Genomic DNA, 19823 nt, shown 5'->3' on the forward strand with positions numbered 1-19823 from the left:
TGTAATTGAGGCAAGAGGCACCAATTGTGTGGTGGCCCTTGCGGGAAGTTTGATTCCCAAAGTGATTTGAGAAGAGAAGCTCACTCGGTCCGAGGGACCGATTGAGAGAGGGAAGGGTTGAAAGAGACCCGGCCTTTGTGGCCTCCTCAACGGGGAGTAGGTTTGCAAGAACCGAACCTCGGTAAAACAAATCCGCGTGTCACACTCTTCATTTGCTTGCGATTTGTTTTGCTCCCTCTCTCGCGGACTCGTTTATATTTCTAACGCTAACCCGGCTTGTAGTTGTGATTATTTTTGAGAATTTCAGTTTCGCCCTATTCACCCCCCCTCTAGGCGACTTTCAGTATGGTCGAGAGAAAACAAGCAACCAATCACGCTCTATCTGCACAGGTCTAGCATGGCTACCAGAAGCCTCGTTGGGTGGAGTCATGCGGGCTTGGTTGGGAAGACAACCAATCACGCCCTATGTCTGAGTCATTATAGCGCGTCCCATGTTTTAGTATGAACATTCAAATGAGTTTGCTATATAGGAGAACTGACGTTCAAAACACCATACGGCCAACATTTAGAATACACACACAGGCATATTTGTTGCGATTATAGGTGTACATTTGGGCTGTGCCTAACAGGCTGGCCCAAAGCACACAATTTTAGGCACGACCCAGGCCCGGCACGGCCCAACCTATTTGCGGGCCCGGACCAGCCTGGCACAATGCATGGGCCGTGTCTGGGCCTCAACTCAAGCACACGGGCCGGCCTGACACGACCCATTTAACTAAGGTAGTGTTTGGTTGAAGAGCCAAGTAGAACGGAGCCGTTCTGTCCCAGTTTTGTTGTTGTTTGGTTACAAAGTAACTAGAACGGAATGGCTTCAATTAGGGAATATTCTCATCAGATCCGGAACCATTCCGCTCCAAAAAATCAACCGAACGGAGCCACTCCGTTCCCATCCCGCTCGCACAGTCACGCTCCGTTCCGTTCACTCTACAACCAAACAAAAAACAGAGCCGCTCTGTTCCAGATTACCAAACACAGAACAGAGCGGCTCCGTTCCTAGAATCAGGGATGGAACGACTCCGTTCTACTTGGCTCCTCAACCAAACACTACCTAAGACACACTAAAGCTCACTAAACATAAAAACCCTAGCGATCCTATCCGTCCACCGTCCGATCAGGCACCGCACCGCGCTGCCGCCATCCAACGGCCACTTCCCACCCACACGGCCACACCTATTCCATTTGGCGCGGTTTGGCACAGGCACAGCAAACCCTAAATCCTAAACGGCTGAACGGCGACCGCGGCTCTGCCTCTGCTCTACCTGCATGGGCGCGCCGCGCGTGGCTCCCTTCTCCCTCGTCTTCGCGGCGGCGCTCGCCGCACCGCCTTCGACGTCCCTCGACTTCGCGCGGTTTCAACAGTGCACTTCAGTTTCTTTCTATATTCATTTGCTTTTGTCTTAGATCCTAGAGCTAAACTCAAGGGTTTCAACAGTGCACTTCAGTTTCTTTCTAATGTGACTTTTACTGATTACTCTGATTATTACAATAACGTGCGTACTGATTTATCTAATGTTTTTGCCAAGTATGATAGCAAATTTGGTGGCACCAGGTTGCAAAGGGCAACTCAATCCGTAAGTACTAGCAAAGTGAAATCTGCTTGGGGTAAGATTTATGGTACTTCATCTTCTAACACTGGAACTACTACTACTTCTGTTGGCCATACTTCTTCGCCTTCTAATTTCTGTACAGTCTCTGAGTTGTCCATGTATGTTGACAGTGATCCAATTACTGTGTTTGATGATGATTTTGATATTCTTAGTTGGTGGCGTGAGCATAAGAATACATACCCTATTCTCTCCATTTTAGCTAAGGATGTTCTAACTGTACCTGTTTCAACTATTAGCTCCGAATCTGTTTTTAGTCTTACTGGCAGGGTGCTTGAGGAGAGGAGACGTTGTCTAACTAGTGAGATGGTGGAGATTTTGACATGTTTGAAGGATTGGCAGATGGGCGACGATCGAGAACAACACAACTTGGAGAATCCAGAGCTTCAACAAGTTTTCGAGAATCAGTATCTAGATGGTGATGGTGATGATAATCAAGATGCTCAACCTGTTGCTGTTGCCTAGTGTGCATGTGGTCGTGTAGGATTTTATCATTGTATCTGTATTTCGTATGTATGGCTGTATTACTCAACTAAACTCTCGAAACATTGAACTGATTACTATTTTTGAGCTGGCTGTACTCTTTATCCCTTCTGACCAAAGGTTTTTAATGAGACAGCCACAAAACAGCTCAATTTTATTTGGTCATATATGTTCTGTACTTGAGTACCTCTATTTTCTTATTATTATTGTTGCATTTTATATGTGGGCCGGTCTGGCACATTACGACATTTTGGGTTTTTTGGGCCAGCCTAGCACACATAAGTAATTGTGTGCCGTGCCGTGGGCCGTTGGCTCGGCCCATGTGCTGGCACGGCACGACCCATAATTGGGGTTGTGCCTTTGTGTGCCGTGCCTTTGTGAGCCGTGCCTAGATGTGCTTGTGCCGTGCCGGGCCAGGCCGGCCCACATGTACAACTATAGTTGCGATGTTCTCAGGTAAAAGAAGAAATCTGTACCATATTTTTTTCCTTTTTGAAATTTACCATTGATTTAATGGAATGAACTGAACCTGTCCAGCGATCTTATTACAAACAATCGAGTCGGCTACCACTGACCAATCGCCAATGCACCTTGGTAAATTATTGCGCGCTACCACTAACCGAGGGGTCAGGCTTGTGAGAAGCCAGCAAGAAGTCCAGCATGACCTTGTTGAAGCGAGCCGGATCCTCCAGCTGAGGAGCGTGGCCTGTCTTCGGTATCACCTCCAGCCTAGCGGTCCCGTTCAGAGCCCTGCCGACACAGCGACAAGTCAGTTGGTGTTACTTAGCAGTCAGCACGGGCTGAGCCATCTGTTTGTTTGTTTTTATTTTGTTTCGGGCATACAACACAGTGTGCCTGTGAAGAAACGCTCGTACCTCTGAACCGCAAACGCCTTCTCCACCGGGAACAGCTGGTCGTGGTCTCCCCATACAATCAGCACTTCCTGCACAACGCACGTCCATGGCGAAATTTCAGTCACAGGCTCACAGACAGAGGCGCGGGCGTGCGGCTAGCTAGAGGCCAGAGCGTCATCTGATAGCGCGCCGCGCGCGAGACAACCTGCGTTTTTAACAGTACCTGAGATATTGGCGTCACTTGGAACTTCTCTGTCCCGACCGTAATCCCCTTCAGCAGATGGACAAGCCGCTCCCTGTTCTGCGTGAAGAGTTTCTGACAGATGACAGGTAAAGGGAAGAAAAAAAAAGTTCAGTGCTAGGAGTTCTTCGCTGAATGCTGAACTGGCTGGACCAGTGGACACTGGACAGGCAACATCTAGGCCCAGTCGCAGAAGAGAACGGACAGACTCCAACCATATATACGGTCGATTCGCGATTCCTGTCGGGTCAAGCTAGTGGTTGGGCATTAATGACGGCTGGCGAGTTGCGCTGACGAAACGAAAGTGCGTACTACAATACTCCTCAGTACAACAAAAAAAAACAATAAAATTACTCGTATGGTTTCTCGAGAAGTCAGTTTTAAGATTTTAACTACATATATAAAGATATATTGATTTCGTAATCCATGAAAGGTATCCTTAGATTTATTATGAAGTATATTTTTTGTAACAAAGTTAATTATCTAAAGATATAAAAGTCGATAGTATGTTCTATATATTCGGTCAGTTATTATACCCCTGTAGCAGAAGAGATTGACTCCCGAAGAATAGTACGAGAGAGCCAGTTATTTTACATGTTACACGTTGCTGCTGCCCTGATCGGCTGCGGTTTTTGCAACGCTGTAGCTTGTAGCTGTTGCACATCTTTCCGTAACAGCCACAGTACCAAGTAGGCAAGTACCAACAGGGGGGAAAAAATTGAACCTGCAGCAACATCCTAAACAGCTGCAGCCATCTGTGGGTTTCCCGTCGATCTGAATCTAACGAAAAGGAAGCTGCTGCGACTGCAGAGTTACCGACCGTGTTGTTAGTTTGTCGCTATATACTCCTGCAGAATGTAATGCTGCATCGCACCCATTTGTCTAGAACATCTAAACTTGGGCACTCCTTCCACGTTACTTTGACTATTGTTTAATAAAAAAAAACACGAGCAATTCTAGTGTCCAGGATTCCGAGGTGACGTTGACTTCCGGCGCAAAAGAAACGGTCAAAAAGAGGGAGGATTCCGCTTAGCACAAGGCACAAGCACCGCACCGCACCTGGATGAAGTCACGGAGCAGGAAGTCCGGCGTCACCAGCCGCGGCGGCGGGCGGCAGGAGGCCAGCTCCAGGAGCTTCCGCAGCGCGGCGGGCTCGGCGGGGAGGAGGATCTCGTCCACGCCGCCCCACCCTTCGCCGGCGCGCTTCAGGAACGCCCTGTCGTCGGCAGCCGTCTTGAGCAGGTCGGAGCTGGCGATCACCACGGGGCCGACCCTGGCGGGCCCCGCCTCGCGGGCCAGCCAGTACGCCACGAACCCGCCGTAGCTGGTGCCCGCCACGGCCACGCGCCGGCGCTCCATCCCGGGCAGCGCGCCCAGCAGCGCCGCCAGCACCGCGGCCTGCGTCGCCTCCGTCGGCGGCGGCGCCGTCTCGGACGGGTACGCGCTGCCGCCGAAGCCCAGGAGGTCGGGGATGATGACGTGGAAGTGGCGCGAGAGCGGCCCCACCTGGCAGCGCCACTGCCAGTCGGCCCGGGGCCCGAAGCCGTGGACCAGCAGGAGCGGCGGGAGCTCAGGCTCCCCCTGCGGAGCCCAGTACTGGACGGTGCAGGTCGCCCCGGCGCCGCCGTCGGGGTACGGGAGCGTGACGGCGTTCTGGTGGAGGCCGGCGCGCAGGCACTCGCGGCGGGCGAAGTAGTCGAGCACCGGCACCAGGCTCAGGCTGGCCCCCATGGCTCTGGCTCTGGTTGGTGACAGTGACACGGAGCTACTAGTCCGGCACCTTCAGTTTGCAGAGTGTGTGCAAGTGTACGTGCTAAGAGAACGGGGGGCGCGATGGTTAGCTTAAAGAGAGCGTGTTTGGTGGCGAAAATGGGCATTGCAGTTGCAGATTTGCAAGGGAAAAGTGGTTGAGTGGACCAAACATTATTGCTGAACTTGAAAGGATGGAACAGTTTTTAGGGAGGGAGCAGTGCGCGGGCCACAACGAAAATTTTAGTTGGAGAAAAACTTGTATCTCGCATTGTTGGCCGTCGTCAATGCCCGTAAATTTCAGTTCGGCTGTTCTAGTATAGGTTCATTCGCTTCTTTTTTTACTACCGTCTATTGTGCTCACTTAATACATATAACTATATATAAGAGCTAAAAAAAGGATTACCAAGTTTTCTTATGCAAATTGATATAAAGTGAATGGAGGCAAGTATCCGGATTCACATCAAATTTGGAGCTTCAAAGCCCAAAACCATGCTAAGAAACAACTCTAAGAGACTCTTTATATTGTTCTTAATGAATAAGGATAGAGATTTTTTTATAGAAAACACCTTCCGACGACAGCCATCTTCTATTTCGTATTTCTCACTAACCAAATATAGAAGAAGTGGATGACTATCTAGAGTGCAAACATGATTTAGAAAAGTTGTTGGATATTAGAAATATATAGAAAGTGGTTTTTATGTAAACAACTCTCTAAAAGATAATATAGAGAGTAAAATTTAGAAAGATTCTTGGAGATGCTCTAAGATAGATTATAATGTATTTCTGGTTTATTTTGCTATACTTTTTTAATGTTTGGTTTTTATTTGATTTCATCTATGAGTGTTTTGCCCCATCAGTTGGTAGCTAAAAATACAATAGCAGCAACCGATGGTTAGTCGCTAAAAAGATGCCGACTGCTAAAGCTTTTAGCGACGACACTTTTTAACCTAATATGATCACCTGGTGACTTATGTTAGCACGACTTCACTTTGCGCTCCAGTCTCACGTCCGTAAAAAAAATACAAAGCGAGCACTCGAACTCACATACCTGATTTAAAATTTTAAAACTAACCACTAGATCACACGCACTTTAATATTTAAAAATAAATAATAATTATATTTAAATATATATTTTAATATTTATTTATATGATATATAATAAATCGTAACAAATCACGGGCACGGATGCAGGCAACTTACCAGTGCAACTTGAAGTTCCCTTCTCTCCAAGCGGACTAGCGGAGCCTTCGACTTCGAGGGCGGGGCGGTGTGCGGTGATGACGTTGCCATAGTTAAGGAGGAGCGTCCGATGGTGGGGTCCATGCAGCGAAACACTGGCGATGGTTTACACGTGGCCATCACAATACGTCGAACACAAGACTAGGGGCCTGTTTGGTTTGTGGCTAAATGTGCCACACTTTGCCTAAGGTTAGTCGTTCGAATTGAATAACTAACCTTAGGCAGAAAAGTTAAGTAAAATGTGACAACTGAGGTAGTGAACCAAACAGGCCCTACATACGATACATATGGGAGTGGCGGCCACGGGAAGAATTCTGGTCTCCCCTTTGTTTAAACTTCTTTTCTGAAAGAGATGCTTGTACACCAAAAGGATGATGTTATGTAGAGGCAACACCTCTTTGTTTAAACTTCTTTTTTATTTCCTGAAGGAGAGATGATTGCTCACCAAGAGGATGATGTTATGTAAAGGCAGGGCAAGAAGATACGGCAACCAGAAATTGGGTTAAACACTAGTCTTCTATATGCTGCACAAGTGGGCTGTCAGCGACTAGTGGTCCATCAGCACAGCATCACAAAAGGATAGCTCTGGAATAATGCTAGTATAACCTTGTTGAAAAGGGCAGTCAGTAAAGGCACCCGCCCGCGCAACAGCAGGAGCTTGTGATTTGTTAGCTTTAAGACAATCTCTTCTTAAATAATGTTGCCTTTTCACAATGACTTATCAATAATGTTGTCTTTTTCACAATGACTTATAATATAATTAGACCAACATGACAACCTCATGTGAACCTAAAATACGTGCACAAAACCAGTTTTTGATCAGGAGGTAGCTTTTCTCCCTTTCTTTATTGAAATATAAAATAAAATGCTTGAATTTAGCTTACAAATTATTGTTGGAGCTGTCATAAATATATCGTTATCTCATGAGGCTGAGCATGAAGAAACAAAGAGACAGACTGTGCGCACCAGATAAAGACAGCTCTCCGAATTTCGGCCGCACAAGCTCGTTCTTTCAGACATTATTGTACAAAACAAACTAGTCCGGAGCGACGCTTCTCTGTACTTTTGTAACCAGTAGCCCCAGCGCTGCATGATTGCGGGGCGGTGGGGGCGTCTGCGTGCGTGCAGGTCATTGCCGCTCCGCTGCTTAACTACAGCTGGCGTTCGCACTGTTGCAGCTCTGCAACGCAAGTACGCAGGCACCTGCGAGCAGGCCTCCGTTTGGTTGTGGGCCTGGACGGGAGAAGGCCTCGTCCTACTTGCGGCCCGCGCCGGCTCCCGGGCCGACCCGCTCGTCCAGGAGGAACGACTTGATGGAGCGGTTGACGTGGTCGGCGCCCTCCAGCTGCAGCGCGTGCCCTGCGTCCCTGACGATCTCTAGCCTGGACCTCTCGCCCAGAAGCCTGCGTTCACGCGCAGTGCAATGGCAGCGCTCTGAGCGATAAGAAGCGAAGTGGCGTGGTGGGTTGCGTTGCGTGCAATGCAAAGAGAGCAAGGATCTTCGGCAGTGCGGCGGTGCTGCGGCTGCGCTAGCTGTGCGTTTTTTTTACCTACCTGTGCAGCCTGTGGCCGAGGTCGACGGGGAACACCTGGTCTTTGTCGCCCCAGATGATCAGTGTTTCCTGGAGGGAACGGATCGGAAGCCCAAAATTGTTAGTATTTTTGTTTTGTTAGTGTTCCTGCGAGTTCATATGGTAATTGCATAATTAGTACTGCATCCGTCCCAAAAATAATATTCGTTTTAACCCTTGATTTTTATGTCTATATTGTAGTAGATGATAATGAATATAGACACATACAAAGTATTATATGAATCAACTAAAAAACCAAAACGGATTTTATCTTGGAACCTAAGGAGTAAGTGCGATGTCGTAGTGGGGTGGTACGTACCTGGGTAAGAACCGGGAGGGGGTCGAAGCCAGCTCCGGTCTTGAGCAGTTCGTGCAGCAACTCTGCCCTTTCCCTTTTCTGGTCCACGTACATGAGCTGCATGAGACGGGAAAAAAAAGAAAGTGTGGGAGATGTGTATGATGTACTGTACCAAAGCCCTGAGCCCTCAGGCCGGGGACAGGCAAGCCTCCCGTCAGGACGATTTTCGGGTCTAGCTATCCATCCACTGCCATGCGACATGGGTGATGGGTGGCACGTTCCACACGCTCACTGGGCCACGTTGCGTGCCGCATCCTAGAACTACTCCTTGTTGCGGTTACGTGCTCGGAAACCATTGCACGCGGACGAACGGCAGCCGCTGGGGCGTCGGGTACTCGGGTCGGTTCATCGTGACCAGCGCGAAAGCGAGACGGGACGGAAGCAAGCACAGCCCCAGAGGCCAGAACGTGCAGAAGCAGTAGGGGCGAAGGTGGATTTGCGAGCCACAAGCTGTCGTCCCCATATTGGCCACGCGCGCGCGTACGGACGCGATGCGGACCTGCTATGTCGTAGGGCCTCTTCAATTCCTTTGTCCTCTCGGCCTTGACACTTGCCTCCGCCCGTCCGGGTCCGGATGTGCATCTATCGAGTCGACGGATGGATTACCAACTTCCGGTCCATGCATACATCCATGCCGCAGATCCTGCGTGGTCGGGTATTTTTTTTTTTGGTTGGCTGGACTTGGACAAAACAAAAGCTATACTGATCCAAGGATCTGGACCCATAAGCTGTCCTAGACCCTTGTCTGCTGCTCGATCTGCACGCAACTTGACGAGCAGTCAGTGTCGCGTACGCTGCCGCCGAGTTCTTTTTGCTATGGGTGGGGCCACGTAAGGAGCCAGCAACCAAAGGAATCGGCGGCATCCGTGCCACGCCGCACCAGATCTACCGGATCCGCGTGTCTCTCTCTCCCCGCTCTCTGGACTGGAACACGAGGAGTACATGACGACATGCATATAGGAGTGTGTGTGTGCCTGTGCTGTGTGGTATCTCTTCCGCTCCCTCCGTCCGAAAACAGAAAAAAATAATTCCATTTCAAGAATCCAATCGATAAATCGATTTTAAAATATAATAAACGATGTGAAAAATAATAGCATCGCATACTATTAGGTTGATTATGAAATGTGTTTTTATAACAAGAGGCATGAATGATACTACCAGAGCTGGTTGATTTCTTATGGAATGAGATGAATCACGCTCTTTTGAAGAGTGTTGCAGCACGCTGACGCTGGTGCGTGCATGTCTACCTTCTGAAACATGGGGTTTTTTTCCCGCGGTATTCTATATATTTTCTCTCTGTGTGTGTGACTTGTATGAAATCTCTACAAACTGAACTGTCCGAGTCTTATGTTCTTGACACGAAACATGTCTCGTTACTGAAATCTTAGGGAGTACGAAACCCAATTGAATGTACACAACCTATCATGTTTCGCGTGGACAAATGCATCACTACTGACCTTTAGTAGACTCTAGCGTACGCTAAACAATATGGAACTCAATACGAAACCACACACGCAGAGAAAGCGATAGTGCAAAATCACGAACATAATAATTGGAAGAAAGAAAAAAAAATCGAACGAGATCGAGCACTGACCTGGATGAAGTCGTCAAGCACGAAGTCCGGCATCCAAGGCGGGGGGCGATGCATGGAGCGTCTTACGAGGAAGCGCAGCCCCTCGGCGGTGTCCGGCAGCAGCGCATCCTCGACGGTGCGGTCCTCGCGCGCCGCCATCGCCCGCATCTCCCCGGGCGTGGCCGCGACGCCGGTGGTCATGATGACGAGCCTGCCCACGGCGTCCCTGGCCTCGGCGGCGGCCATCCGGTAGGCGACGAAGCCGCCGTAGCTGATCCCCGCGACGTCGTAGCGGGGCACGCCGAGGAGGCGCATGGCCTCGGCGGCGCAGCGGGCCTGGAACGCCACGGAGCGCAGCGGCGACGCGGACCGGGACTGCGCGCCGAAGAACACGAGGTCCGGCACGTACACGTGGAAGTGGCGGGACAGGCGCGGGAGGTTGCGCGCCCACGTCCACTTGGCGTCCCCGCCGAAGCCGTGGAGGAGGAGCAGCGGCGGCTTGGAGGATGGGGCGGCGGGGCACCAGACGCGCAGCGTGGTGGCGCCGGCGCCGGCGCCGCCGTCGTGGCAGGCTGACGGGAGGCAGAGGAGGACGGGGCGGAGGCGGAGGCGCGCCAGCAGGTGGAGCGACAGCGCCGCGTCGCGGAAGGCGGCCAGGCGGAGCCGGAGGAGCAGGCGGAGGAGGAGCAGCGAGAGGGAGAGCAGCGCGAACAGCGTCGATGCGCCGTGCAGCGGCTGCTTAATGTTCATGGCCGCCGCGAGCGCGGTGGCACTGGCACCGCCCGCCGGCGCGCGCATGGACGGGAAAAGGAGATGCGAATCGAGGCCACTGCCGGAAGGGAAAGTACAACAAGACAATGCCTTCCCAGATCGGTGGGGGTGAGAGAGAGAGACCATCCCGACCTGCCCTGCCCTTCTCGTAATTATCGAAGCCACTATGCTACGCCGTTTTGCCGGGCAAAAGGATGCATGTACTATTGCTAATCTTAACCGTAACACGCTGCCTGGCACGACTCCTCTCCCGCATGCTCCTCCAAACAAATCAAAGCTAGCCTTCAAAGAGAAGAAGGCACAAATCGCAGCTCCAGTTTGTATTGTATGTAAAAGTGACTCCGTATGTCTCTTCTCACACATTGCACAAAAATCGGTATCCTCTTTTAGGCCTTGTTCGTTTGCGCTGGATTGGTGGGTCGGAACGATTTCTAACCGGATTGATTCTCTAATTTATATAAACTTTGATTAGGTGGAACGATTCCGGGTGCAATCCGATACAAACGAACAAGGCCTTAAGGTGGCTCGGGATGGATCTAGGATTGATAGCAGGGGAAAACAGTTTCTTCTTTCCTTTTCAGTTTTCAGCATCTCTGTTCTTTTTTTTATCTGTTTCTTTGTTTTCTCATTACCTCTTTTCTATACATATCTCTATAGTAATGTGCAAGAATATAGAAAAGCTCCACTAGAGATGTTAGACGGGCGGCACAAGACGGTCCAGTTCAGGTCCGTTGAAGCATGACTCGCTTAAACACGACATAGTTAGATCTGAATATCTATCTATGTTGTGTCGGACGGTGGGTTGAAATCTCTGAACGAGCACGACATAGATGGACTCGACCGAAGTAAGCCCGACCCAAGAATGAATATTCTCTTGCGCTGGTAGATAAAGAAAACTCAGAATTATATCACCATAAAAAACTAAACACATTCACAAATCATAATTGAAGGATACAACTTAACACAATTACACGTATATACACAGATCATAAAAAATGATAGACATTAAATAAAGGATAAAGATGTTCATACAATAGTTGGATGTGTTTGGTTGAGGAGTAAGAAAAAATAGAGTGGTTATATTTCTATTTTTCATATATTTGGTTTCCAACGAAAAAGGAGCAGAGTGACTCCTTGAGTCTCTATATAGGAATATATCATAAATACTTGGGATGCTCCCGCTCCAATAAAATGACAGGATACGAGCGATCTCCCCTCTCTCTCTCTCCTCCCCTTCACACTCCTACGACTCTCTAATCAAACAAAGAACAGAGCGACTCCGCTTTATTCTACTCTTCAACCAAACAAAAATGGAGCGGCTATGTTCTACTTGCCAAACACAGAATGAAACGACTCCATTCTCAAAAACTAGAATGAAGTCGCTCCATTCTAGTTGACTCCCTAGCCAAACACACCTTAAACGAGCCGAGTCTATAGCTCGTTTAGGAACAGGTTGTGCTCGAGCTAGTCCAATGGGCTTAAAACCCTGACATGCCTCCCATGCTAGGCCGAACTCGAGCTTTACGTAGAGCCATGCTGGGCCAGGCTTAGATTGGCCCTAAATAGCGGGCTTCGTGCCAGGCACGCAGGGCACGTGCTTGTTGGCCATATATAAGCTCCACATCACCAACTACTTATACATTCACCATTTCATAAAAATTAGGAAGTAAATGGGTGGAGACAACAAGTTTGTTGTTCGTTTATAAAATAAAATGATAATATGCACTAGGTTTGGTCGGGTTTTAAAAAACTCATGGGTTCACGGGTTTGGGTACTATAGGAACAAACATGTAACCATGAACCTATCGGTATATATTTATGCATATTAACAAACCCATGTGTATGAAAACTGATTCAAGCCCGTACCCTAAGGTCTTGTTTGGAAGCAAGGGTAATAGAGGGGATTCTAGTCCCCTCAACCATCTTCATTCCACTTGCTCCCAAACATGCCCTAATGGAGTAAAAACCTATCGGGTTTTGGGTACTCATTGCCATCCTTACCTATGCTCAGTTGTCGGTTTGGCCATAGAATAGGGTATCTATTTAATCGGTCTGGTGCAAGGTCCCCTGCACACCGGACTAGTCTGGTACACATAGAAATCCTAGGTTTCTATTAAGTGCATTTTTTATTTGGTTTTCACTCCAAACTTTTTATGGACTCCCATAGGTTTCATAGTGAAAGGGAATTAGGCCTACACCTTGTTCCTAATTGATTTTGGTGGTTGAATTGCCCAACACAAATAATTGGACTAACTAGTTTGCTCTAGTGTATAAGTTATACAGGTGCCAAAGGTTCACACTTAGCCAATAAAAAGACCAAGAATTGGGTTCAACAAAGAGAGCAAGGGATAACCGAAGGCAGCCCTGGTCTGGCGCACCAGACTGTCCGGTGCGCCACCGGACAGTGTCCGGTGCACCAGGGAACTCCAAGCTGAACTTCGCACCTTCGGGAATTCTCAGAGCCGGCGCACTATAATTCACCGGAGTGTGCGGTGTACACCGGACAGTGTCCGGTGCTCCAAGAGGACGCGACTCCGAACTCGCCAGCTTCGGGAATTCGCATCAACTGCTCCGCTATAATTCACCGGACATGTCCGGTGTACACCGGACTGTCCGGTGTAACTGCGGGGCAACGGCTACTTCAGGCACCAACGGCTACCTGCAGCGCATTAAATGCGCGCCAGCGCGCGTAGAAGTCAGGCACGCGTGAAGTGGAGCACCGGACACTCTACAGTGCATGTCCGGTGCGCCACCGGACATCCAGGCGGGCCCAGCAGTCAGAGCTCCAACGGTCGGAACCCTAACGGCTGGGTGACGTGGCTGTCGCACCGGACATGTCCGGTGTGCACCGGACTGTCCAGTGCACCATACGACAGACAGCCTCCACCAAACGGCTAGTTTGGTGGTTGGGGCTATAAATACCCCCAACCACCCCACATTCAAGTCATCCAAGTTTTTCACCTTCCAACTACTTACAAGAGCTAGGCATTCAATTCTAGACACACCCAAGTGATCAAATCCTCTCCCAGCTCCACAAAAGCATTAGTGACTAGTGAGAGTGATTTGTCGTGTTCTTTTGAGCTCTTGTGCTTGGATCGCTTGCTTTCTTTCTCATTCTTTCTTGCATTCAAACTCACTTGTAATTGAGGCAAGAGACACCAATCTTGTGGTGGTCCTTGTAGGAAATTTGTGTTCCAAGTGATTGAGAAGAAAAGCTCACTCGGTCCAAGGGACCGTTTGAGAGAGGGAAAGGGTTGAAAGAGACCCGGTCTTTGTGACCACCTCAACGGGGAGTAGGTTTGCAAGAACCGAACCTCGGTAAAACAAATCCACGTGTCTCACTCCTTATTCGCTTGCGATTTGTTTTGCACCCTCTCTCGTGGACTCAATTATATTTCTAACTCTAACCCGACTTGTAGTTGTGATTATTTTTTAGAATTCCAGTTTCGCCCTATTCACCCCCCTCTAGGCGACTTTCAATTGGTATCAGAGCCCAGTGCTTCATTAGAGCCTAACCGCTCGAAGTGATGTCGGGAGAACACGCCAAGAAGGAGATGGAGACCGGCGACAAGCCCGCTACAAGCCACGGGAAAGCTTCATCGGAAGAGTCCTGCAACAAAAAGAAAGGGAAGGAGAAGAAAGCCTCCTCCCACAAGTCGCATCGGAGTGGCGACAAGAAAAAGAAAATGAGGAAGGTGGTCTACTACGAGACCGACACTTCATCACCTTCCACCTCCGGCTCGGACGTGCCCTCCATAACTTCTAAGCGCCAAGAGCGCAAAAAGTATAGTAAGATCCCCCTACGCTACCCCCACATTTCAAAGCGTACTCCTCTACTCTCCGTTCCGTTAGGCAAACCACCGGTTTTTGACGGTGAAGATTATAATATGTGGAGTGACAAAATGAGGCATCATCTAACCTCACTCCACACAAGCATATGGAATGTTGTTGAGTTTGGTGTACAGGTACCATCCGTAGGGGATGAAGACTACGACTCGGACGAGGTGGCCCAAATTCACCACTTTAACTCCCAAGCCACCACTATACTCCTCGCCTCTCTAAGTCGAGAGGAGTATAATAAGGTGTGTTGGAACTTGCTCTCAGTCGCAAGGAGGCCAACAAGGGTGAACAGTGACGACAATAGGGTTACGTGCTAGAAGGCAATAGCTCTGTTAATCTGCCCTCTCACGGGCACTGTGCGGGGGTATTTATAGGTACCTGAGCGCCCAGCGCCTTGGGTTAAGGACGCATGTGCCCTCATCTACCCAGGTTATCCCCAGAATATTCCCATAAAGCAGGGTTACAGACTGTAATTATAGGAATGCCTTTACAAATGAGGCCTGTAACACACAGCGGCCACGCAGGGCCCGTTACAATGGGCCGGATCGCACGTGGGCCTCCGAACTGGACGAGGCCGCACGGTGGGAAGACCTCGTCGCAGGCCTTCGTCTGATGTCGTACCGAGCGAAGGGTGTCCCTGCCTGTTTTGTCTCCGTCGGACCAGCGACAACAGCGAAGACTTCGAGCGAAGGGTGGCGGCTTTGCCTTCGCCCCAACATTTGCCCTCCGAGGGACCAGTTCGACAAAGTCACCTGGTGCCGAAGACGTCGCTAGATGGCGGAGACGCTGCCCTCGCTCGAAGTGGTTCCGCGGGGGTTTTTGACGTGACCGTTGATTGACGGCGTACTGTTGGATTGCGGGTTTCCCGAAGCGTCGCGCCCTGTTGGAGTGCGGGTTTCCCGAAGCGTCGCGCCCTGTCTATAAAAGGGGGCGGGGGTCGGTGCTCTTTGAACTTCGCTTTCCGCGCTCCGTGAAAACCCTAGCCACCCTTTTTCGCCGCCTTGCTGCTCGTCTGCCCGCCGTGCTCTTGTTCGCCGGAGATCTGGCTCGAGTGAAGCAGACCGCCCGCCGCCGCCGACGGTACATAGCGATGCCGTCCTCGTCTTCTTCCGCTGCCGCTACGCCGCCGGCCGATCCCTCGCCGTCGGCCGCCGCCTCGTCTGAGGAGACGCTGAGTAGTTCGATGGCGGAGGAGTTGCGCGCCGGCGATTCTGTTGATTTCGGCGTGTCGCGGATGTCGTCGGTCCGCGTGCAGGACATGCAGCGGTTGGGTTACTTCGGCGGCGGAGTTGCTCGTGTCCCGGGGACGGAGGAAGTCCCCGAGCCGGAGGGCGAGTTGGTTGTTTTTGAGGCGTTCTTCGCCGCCGGACTCCGCTTGCCTGCGCACCGATTTGTTGGCGAAGTCCTGCGCAGGTTCAACGTTCAAATACATCAGCTGACACCGAATGCCATGGTGGCCCTGTCGAAGTATGTCTGGGCGACGACTTCGTACGGCGGACAGCCATCGGTCGAAGTTTTTGCGAAGTATTATTGTTTGCACTGGCAGAAGAAGATGATTGGGGACGAAGTCGCTCAGTTCGGGTCCTGCACATTCACGCCGAAGACCGGCAAGACCACGATGCAGGTGGTCGAGTTGGTTCCTTGCGCCCGCAACAAGTGGGGCAACTGGAATGAATTTTGGTTTTACGTTGCTGAGGGTACCGTCGAAGGCCATGAGGGACTCCCCATGTCCGAGATGTGTTCTCATTTTTACTCAGCGTACCCGCCCTTTGAAGTGGCGGAGGGGGATGTGGACGAAGGGGCCCTTCAGTGCGCCGCCGGCCTGAGCAGTGGGCGCGACTTGGTTGAATAATTTGTGGCGTACGGGGTATGGCCCTTGGCGCATGGCTGGGCGTTGGGCGAAGTGTGCCCTCGCCAGATGCCTTCCCATGGTGGGAAGATGGTGCGAAGTCCTGCCTTCGTACTGAATCTGCAAAACCGCGACCCGACCGCCTTTGTGCGTGAGGCGGAGGATGGGGCGGTACGGCTCGTTGGGCGTTACGTGCCGAGGACAGAGGGCCCGCGCAGTTGGGATATCTGCGGGTTGAATGACCGTTTGAACAGGGTGTTCGAGTTAAATCAATTGCCATATGACGGCTACCCTGGTCAAGACGATGCGGACCGCCGTGGGAAGAAACCGGCGGTGGAGATTGGAGGCGACCCTGCGCCGGCGGCTGCCCCATCCTCTAAAAAGAGAAAATTAGGTACTGTTATGGGAGGTCTTGGGGTTTCTGATGGTTTTGCTAGAGAGCTGATGAGGACGTGCGCGGCCCCCGGGGGAAGGATGTCTTCGCCCGAGCTCCGGGAGTCTTCGTCTCGGATGCTGAGGGTTACCGGGGGTTGTTGGCCTAGGAATGTTCCTATCCCCTGCGCGGCCGGCGAAGACTCTTTTACATCTCGCATGGTTCGCAAATGGAGAGTTTTTCCTTACGGGCGGAATATTGCTGCTGTTGTGTCGGCAGTGATGGACAAGGATCGCCAGGGAGCTGCACAAAAGCGGCAGGCGGCCGTCAGGCTCGTTGAAGCCAGGCCGAAGAGGCAGCGGGGGGCTGCGAAGGCTGCGGCCCCCGGCGGAGGCAAGCCGCTGCTGGCGGCGAAGTCGGGCGCCCCTGCATCTAGCAAGGCGCCGGAGGCTCCAAATCGACAAAGGTGGTGCCGCCTGCCGGCGGAGTGGCGGAGGTCGCGAAGGCGGCCGGAGCGTTGTCGTTGCCAGGCAAACGCGTCGCCGACTTCGCCACTAATATTAGTGTGGACGACTATCTTGGTGGTAAGTCGTTGGCTTCGTTTTTTCTTTTTTCTCTTTTTTTTCGTATATAATTTATTCGTCGGTACGTCGCAGGGTCCGACGAAGGCCAACTTGCTATAGTTGCGCCTGCCGCGGCGACCACGACGGCTGCCGTGGTGCCGAAGGCGAAGGGCGGGGCTCTTAGCGCCGGAGGCGAGGCGTCGGCCTTCGCGGTTGTCAGGGATGAGGCGGGCGCTGCGTCCCGCCGGCTGGAGGAGGTGACGGAGGCGCTGAGTCAGGCGTCCTGCCGGCTGAAGGAGGTGTTTTTTTTTGCTTAGGCCGCGGCCTTACGTGTGTTCTGCAGGTGGCTGACTTCGCCAACCGTACAGCGTCGGGGGCCCTCACGGCGGCTGTGTCTGCCGAAGTCGAGAGACTTCGGACACAACACGCCGACGTCGTCCGTGAAAAATCGGCCGCCGACAGCAAGTGCCGTAAGCTGGCGGACAAGGTGGCCGTACTGGAGAAGGAGAAGGCTGACCTCCGGCGCCAACTGACGGGGAGAGGAGGGAGACCAATGAGGCCCTCGCCAAGGAGCAGGCTGCACAGGCAGAGGCCAAATTGGCGCGGGCGGAGGGCAACATTGCCAGGGAGCGCGCCGAGCAGCTGCAGGAGCGGCTCACCACCCTGGAGAGCCGCATGGAGAGGGCCGAGGCCGTGTCGCGCGCGGAGGCAGAGCGGACGCGGAAACAGCTCATGGATACATACCGTGAGCTGGGCGCGGGGACCGGTGAATTCGAAGTGCCGGACCGAGAGGCCGGACTTCGCTGCCTGGAGTGGGTGCAGGAGGAAATGCAAGCACTCCCCACTGTCGTGGAGGGGTTTATGTCGTATGCCTCCCTGGTCACCTGCGAGGGGGCGATGAATGCGCTCTCCCGCGAAGGGTGCCGGCACTTCGAGGTCTTCGACCAAGCCGATGAAGATTTCGAGCGAGATATCTTTAAGGTTGAGGACCCCGTAGTGAAGGAATCCGCCGGAGCCATCTACGACCGGATGTGGGGTGCACATGGTCGCGAGGTGGTCAGGGAGCGGGCTGAGACGGCGAGGGCTCAGGTAACGTGTTCGTTTGTTTTGTGTTTGTTGTATGTGGGCTGTGTGTGTGTGTGCTGAATTTTGTGTGTTTTGTCTTAGGTGGCGCGTGGCGAGAGGGTGGACGACTTCGGGGCGTTGAACAGCGCGCCGCCTGACCCGGAGCCAACCCGGCGGAGGCCGTGCCTGGGGCCGCCCTGGAGCCGACCCCGGAGACTGCGGAAGACGCACCGGATGCCTCCGCATCCGCTGCGGCCGGCAAAGACCTTCCCCTAGGGGTCGCCGAAGGCGCGCCTGATGCCCCCGCAGCTGCTGTGCCGAGTGCTGAAGATCCCGTGGCGGTGGCGGCGGAAACGACAGCGGAAGTAACGGCGGAGCCAGCGGCGGGGGCTCCCGCAACGTCAGGGCCTTCGCAGGTGGCGTAGTGGGTGTAGAGGGTTGGGGAAATTTGTATATGTTGCTGAATTTTGGTTGCTGCGCAGGTTCAAGATTTTGGGCCTGCGCACGCAACCGCTACTACTAATTTTTTGGCGGCGTCGACCGCGGAAGGTGGTAATGAATGTGGTGGATCTTTATCTGAGTTTTCTGATTTTGCTGACTCTGGGAGCTCGGTTGAGTGGACTGAGGAGTCGTCGGAGGAGGATTTGGACTACTTTGCGGCCTTGGATGTGGCTGCGGCGGAGGCTTCGCCGCACGCCGCGGACGCAGGAGATGTGCCGGGTCCTAGCACCGGGCGACGATGACGAAGGGCGGTTGCGAAGCGTAGAGTTAGTGTGGCGGAGGGGGTTCGGCTTCGTGTGAGTAGGGCTGGCCGGCGGGAACTACTGTCTTTGTCGGCCGCCGAGAGTACAGGTGAAGGGGAACTGCGAAGTCTTTTTGCGGGTGAAGAGCTTAGGATAATGTTATTTAATTATAGGGAGATGGAAATTATTCCTAAGGTTGAGCCGATGTAGGGTGTCGTGCCCTCGCTTGTATGTGTGTAAAGGCTTGTTATGATGTAGTTGTGTGCCCTCACTTGTCTATGCCTGCGAAGGCGTTGTACACTTTGTCTGGTGTGTTTTGCTATGTTGTGCTGGTGTGATTGTGGTCGGTCTTGGCGCGGACGGTTTGATGTTGTTGTTTCTGCATTTGTTGTGCTAGTCCGGCTGCGCCCTTAGGCGACTTCTGCACGGACAGTCTTCGCGGTAGACTTCGGTTTTTTCGCACTTGTTGTGCTAGTCCGGCTGCACCCTTAGGCGACTTCTGCACGGACAGTCTTCGCGGTAGACTTCGGTTTTTTCGCACTTGTTGTGCTAGTCCGGCTGCACCCTTAGGCGACTTCTACGCGGACAGTCTTCGCGGTAGACTTCGGTTTTTTCGCACTTGTTGTGCTAGTCCGGCTGCACCCTTAGGCGACTTCTGCGCGGACAGTCTTCGCGGTAGACTTCGGTTTTTTCGCACTTGTTGTGCTAGTCCGGCTGCACCCTTAGGCGACTTCTGCACGGACAGTCTTCGCGGTAGACTTCGGTTTTTTCGCACTTGTTGTGCTAGTCTGGCTGCACTCTTAGGCGACTTCTGCGCGGACAGTCTTCGCGGTAGACTTCGGTTTTTTCGCACTTGTTGTGCTAGTCCGGCTGCACCCTTAGGC

The 19823-nt window shown here is 52.1% G+C and overlaps 2 protein-coding genes and 1 long non-coding RNA gene across 3 annotated transcripts; 1 reads left to right on the forward strand and 2 right to left on the reverse strand.

Moving 5' to 3' along the window:
* Positions 1–276: 276 nt before the first annotated feature.
* Positions 277–2231, forward strand: LOC109942747 (uncharacterized). Its single transcript, XR_002265496.2, has 2 exons — positions 277–1662; positions 1922–2231. It is a non-coding gene; the product is annotated as an uncharacterized lncRNA (long non-coding RNA).
* Positions 2232–2627: 396 nt separating this feature from the next.
* Positions 2628–5154, reverse strand: LOC100286062 (uncharacterized). The gene is made up of 4 exons (NM_001370739.1): positions 4302–5154; positions 3225–3317; positions 3023–3090; positions 2628–2897 (listed from the first exon to the last, which is right to left on the reverse strand). The coding sequence occupies exons 1-4, from the start codon at positions 4971–4973 to the stop codon at positions 2747–2749; spliced, it is 984 nt and encodes a 327-aa protein (NP_001357668.1). The 5' UTR covers positions 4974–5154; the 3' UTR covers positions 2628–2746.
* A 1896-nt stretch (positions 5155–7050) lies between these two features.
* LOC100284273 (uncharacterized) lies at positions 7051–10611 on the reverse strand. Its single transcript, NM_001159058.2, has 4 exons — positions 9757–10611; positions 8124–8219; positions 7788–7855; positions 7051–7636 (listed from the first exon to the last, which is right to left on the reverse strand). Exons 1-4 carry the CDS (start codon positions 10531–10533, stop codon positions 7489–7491), a joined length of 1089 nt encoding a protein of 362 aa, NP_001152530.2. The 5' UTR covers positions 10534–10611; the 3' UTR covers positions 7051–7488.
* Between the last annotated feature and the right edge of the window lie 9212 nt (positions 10612–19823).

Source organism: Zea mays, chromosome 1 (genome assembly GCF_902167145.1).
Source record: "Zea mays cultivar B73 chromosome 1, Zm-B73-REFERENCE-NAM-5.0, whole genome shotgun sequence".
Classification (NCBI taxonomy): domain Eukaryota; kingdom Viridiplantae; phylum Streptophyta; class Magnoliopsida; order Poales; family Poaceae; genus Zea; species Zea mays.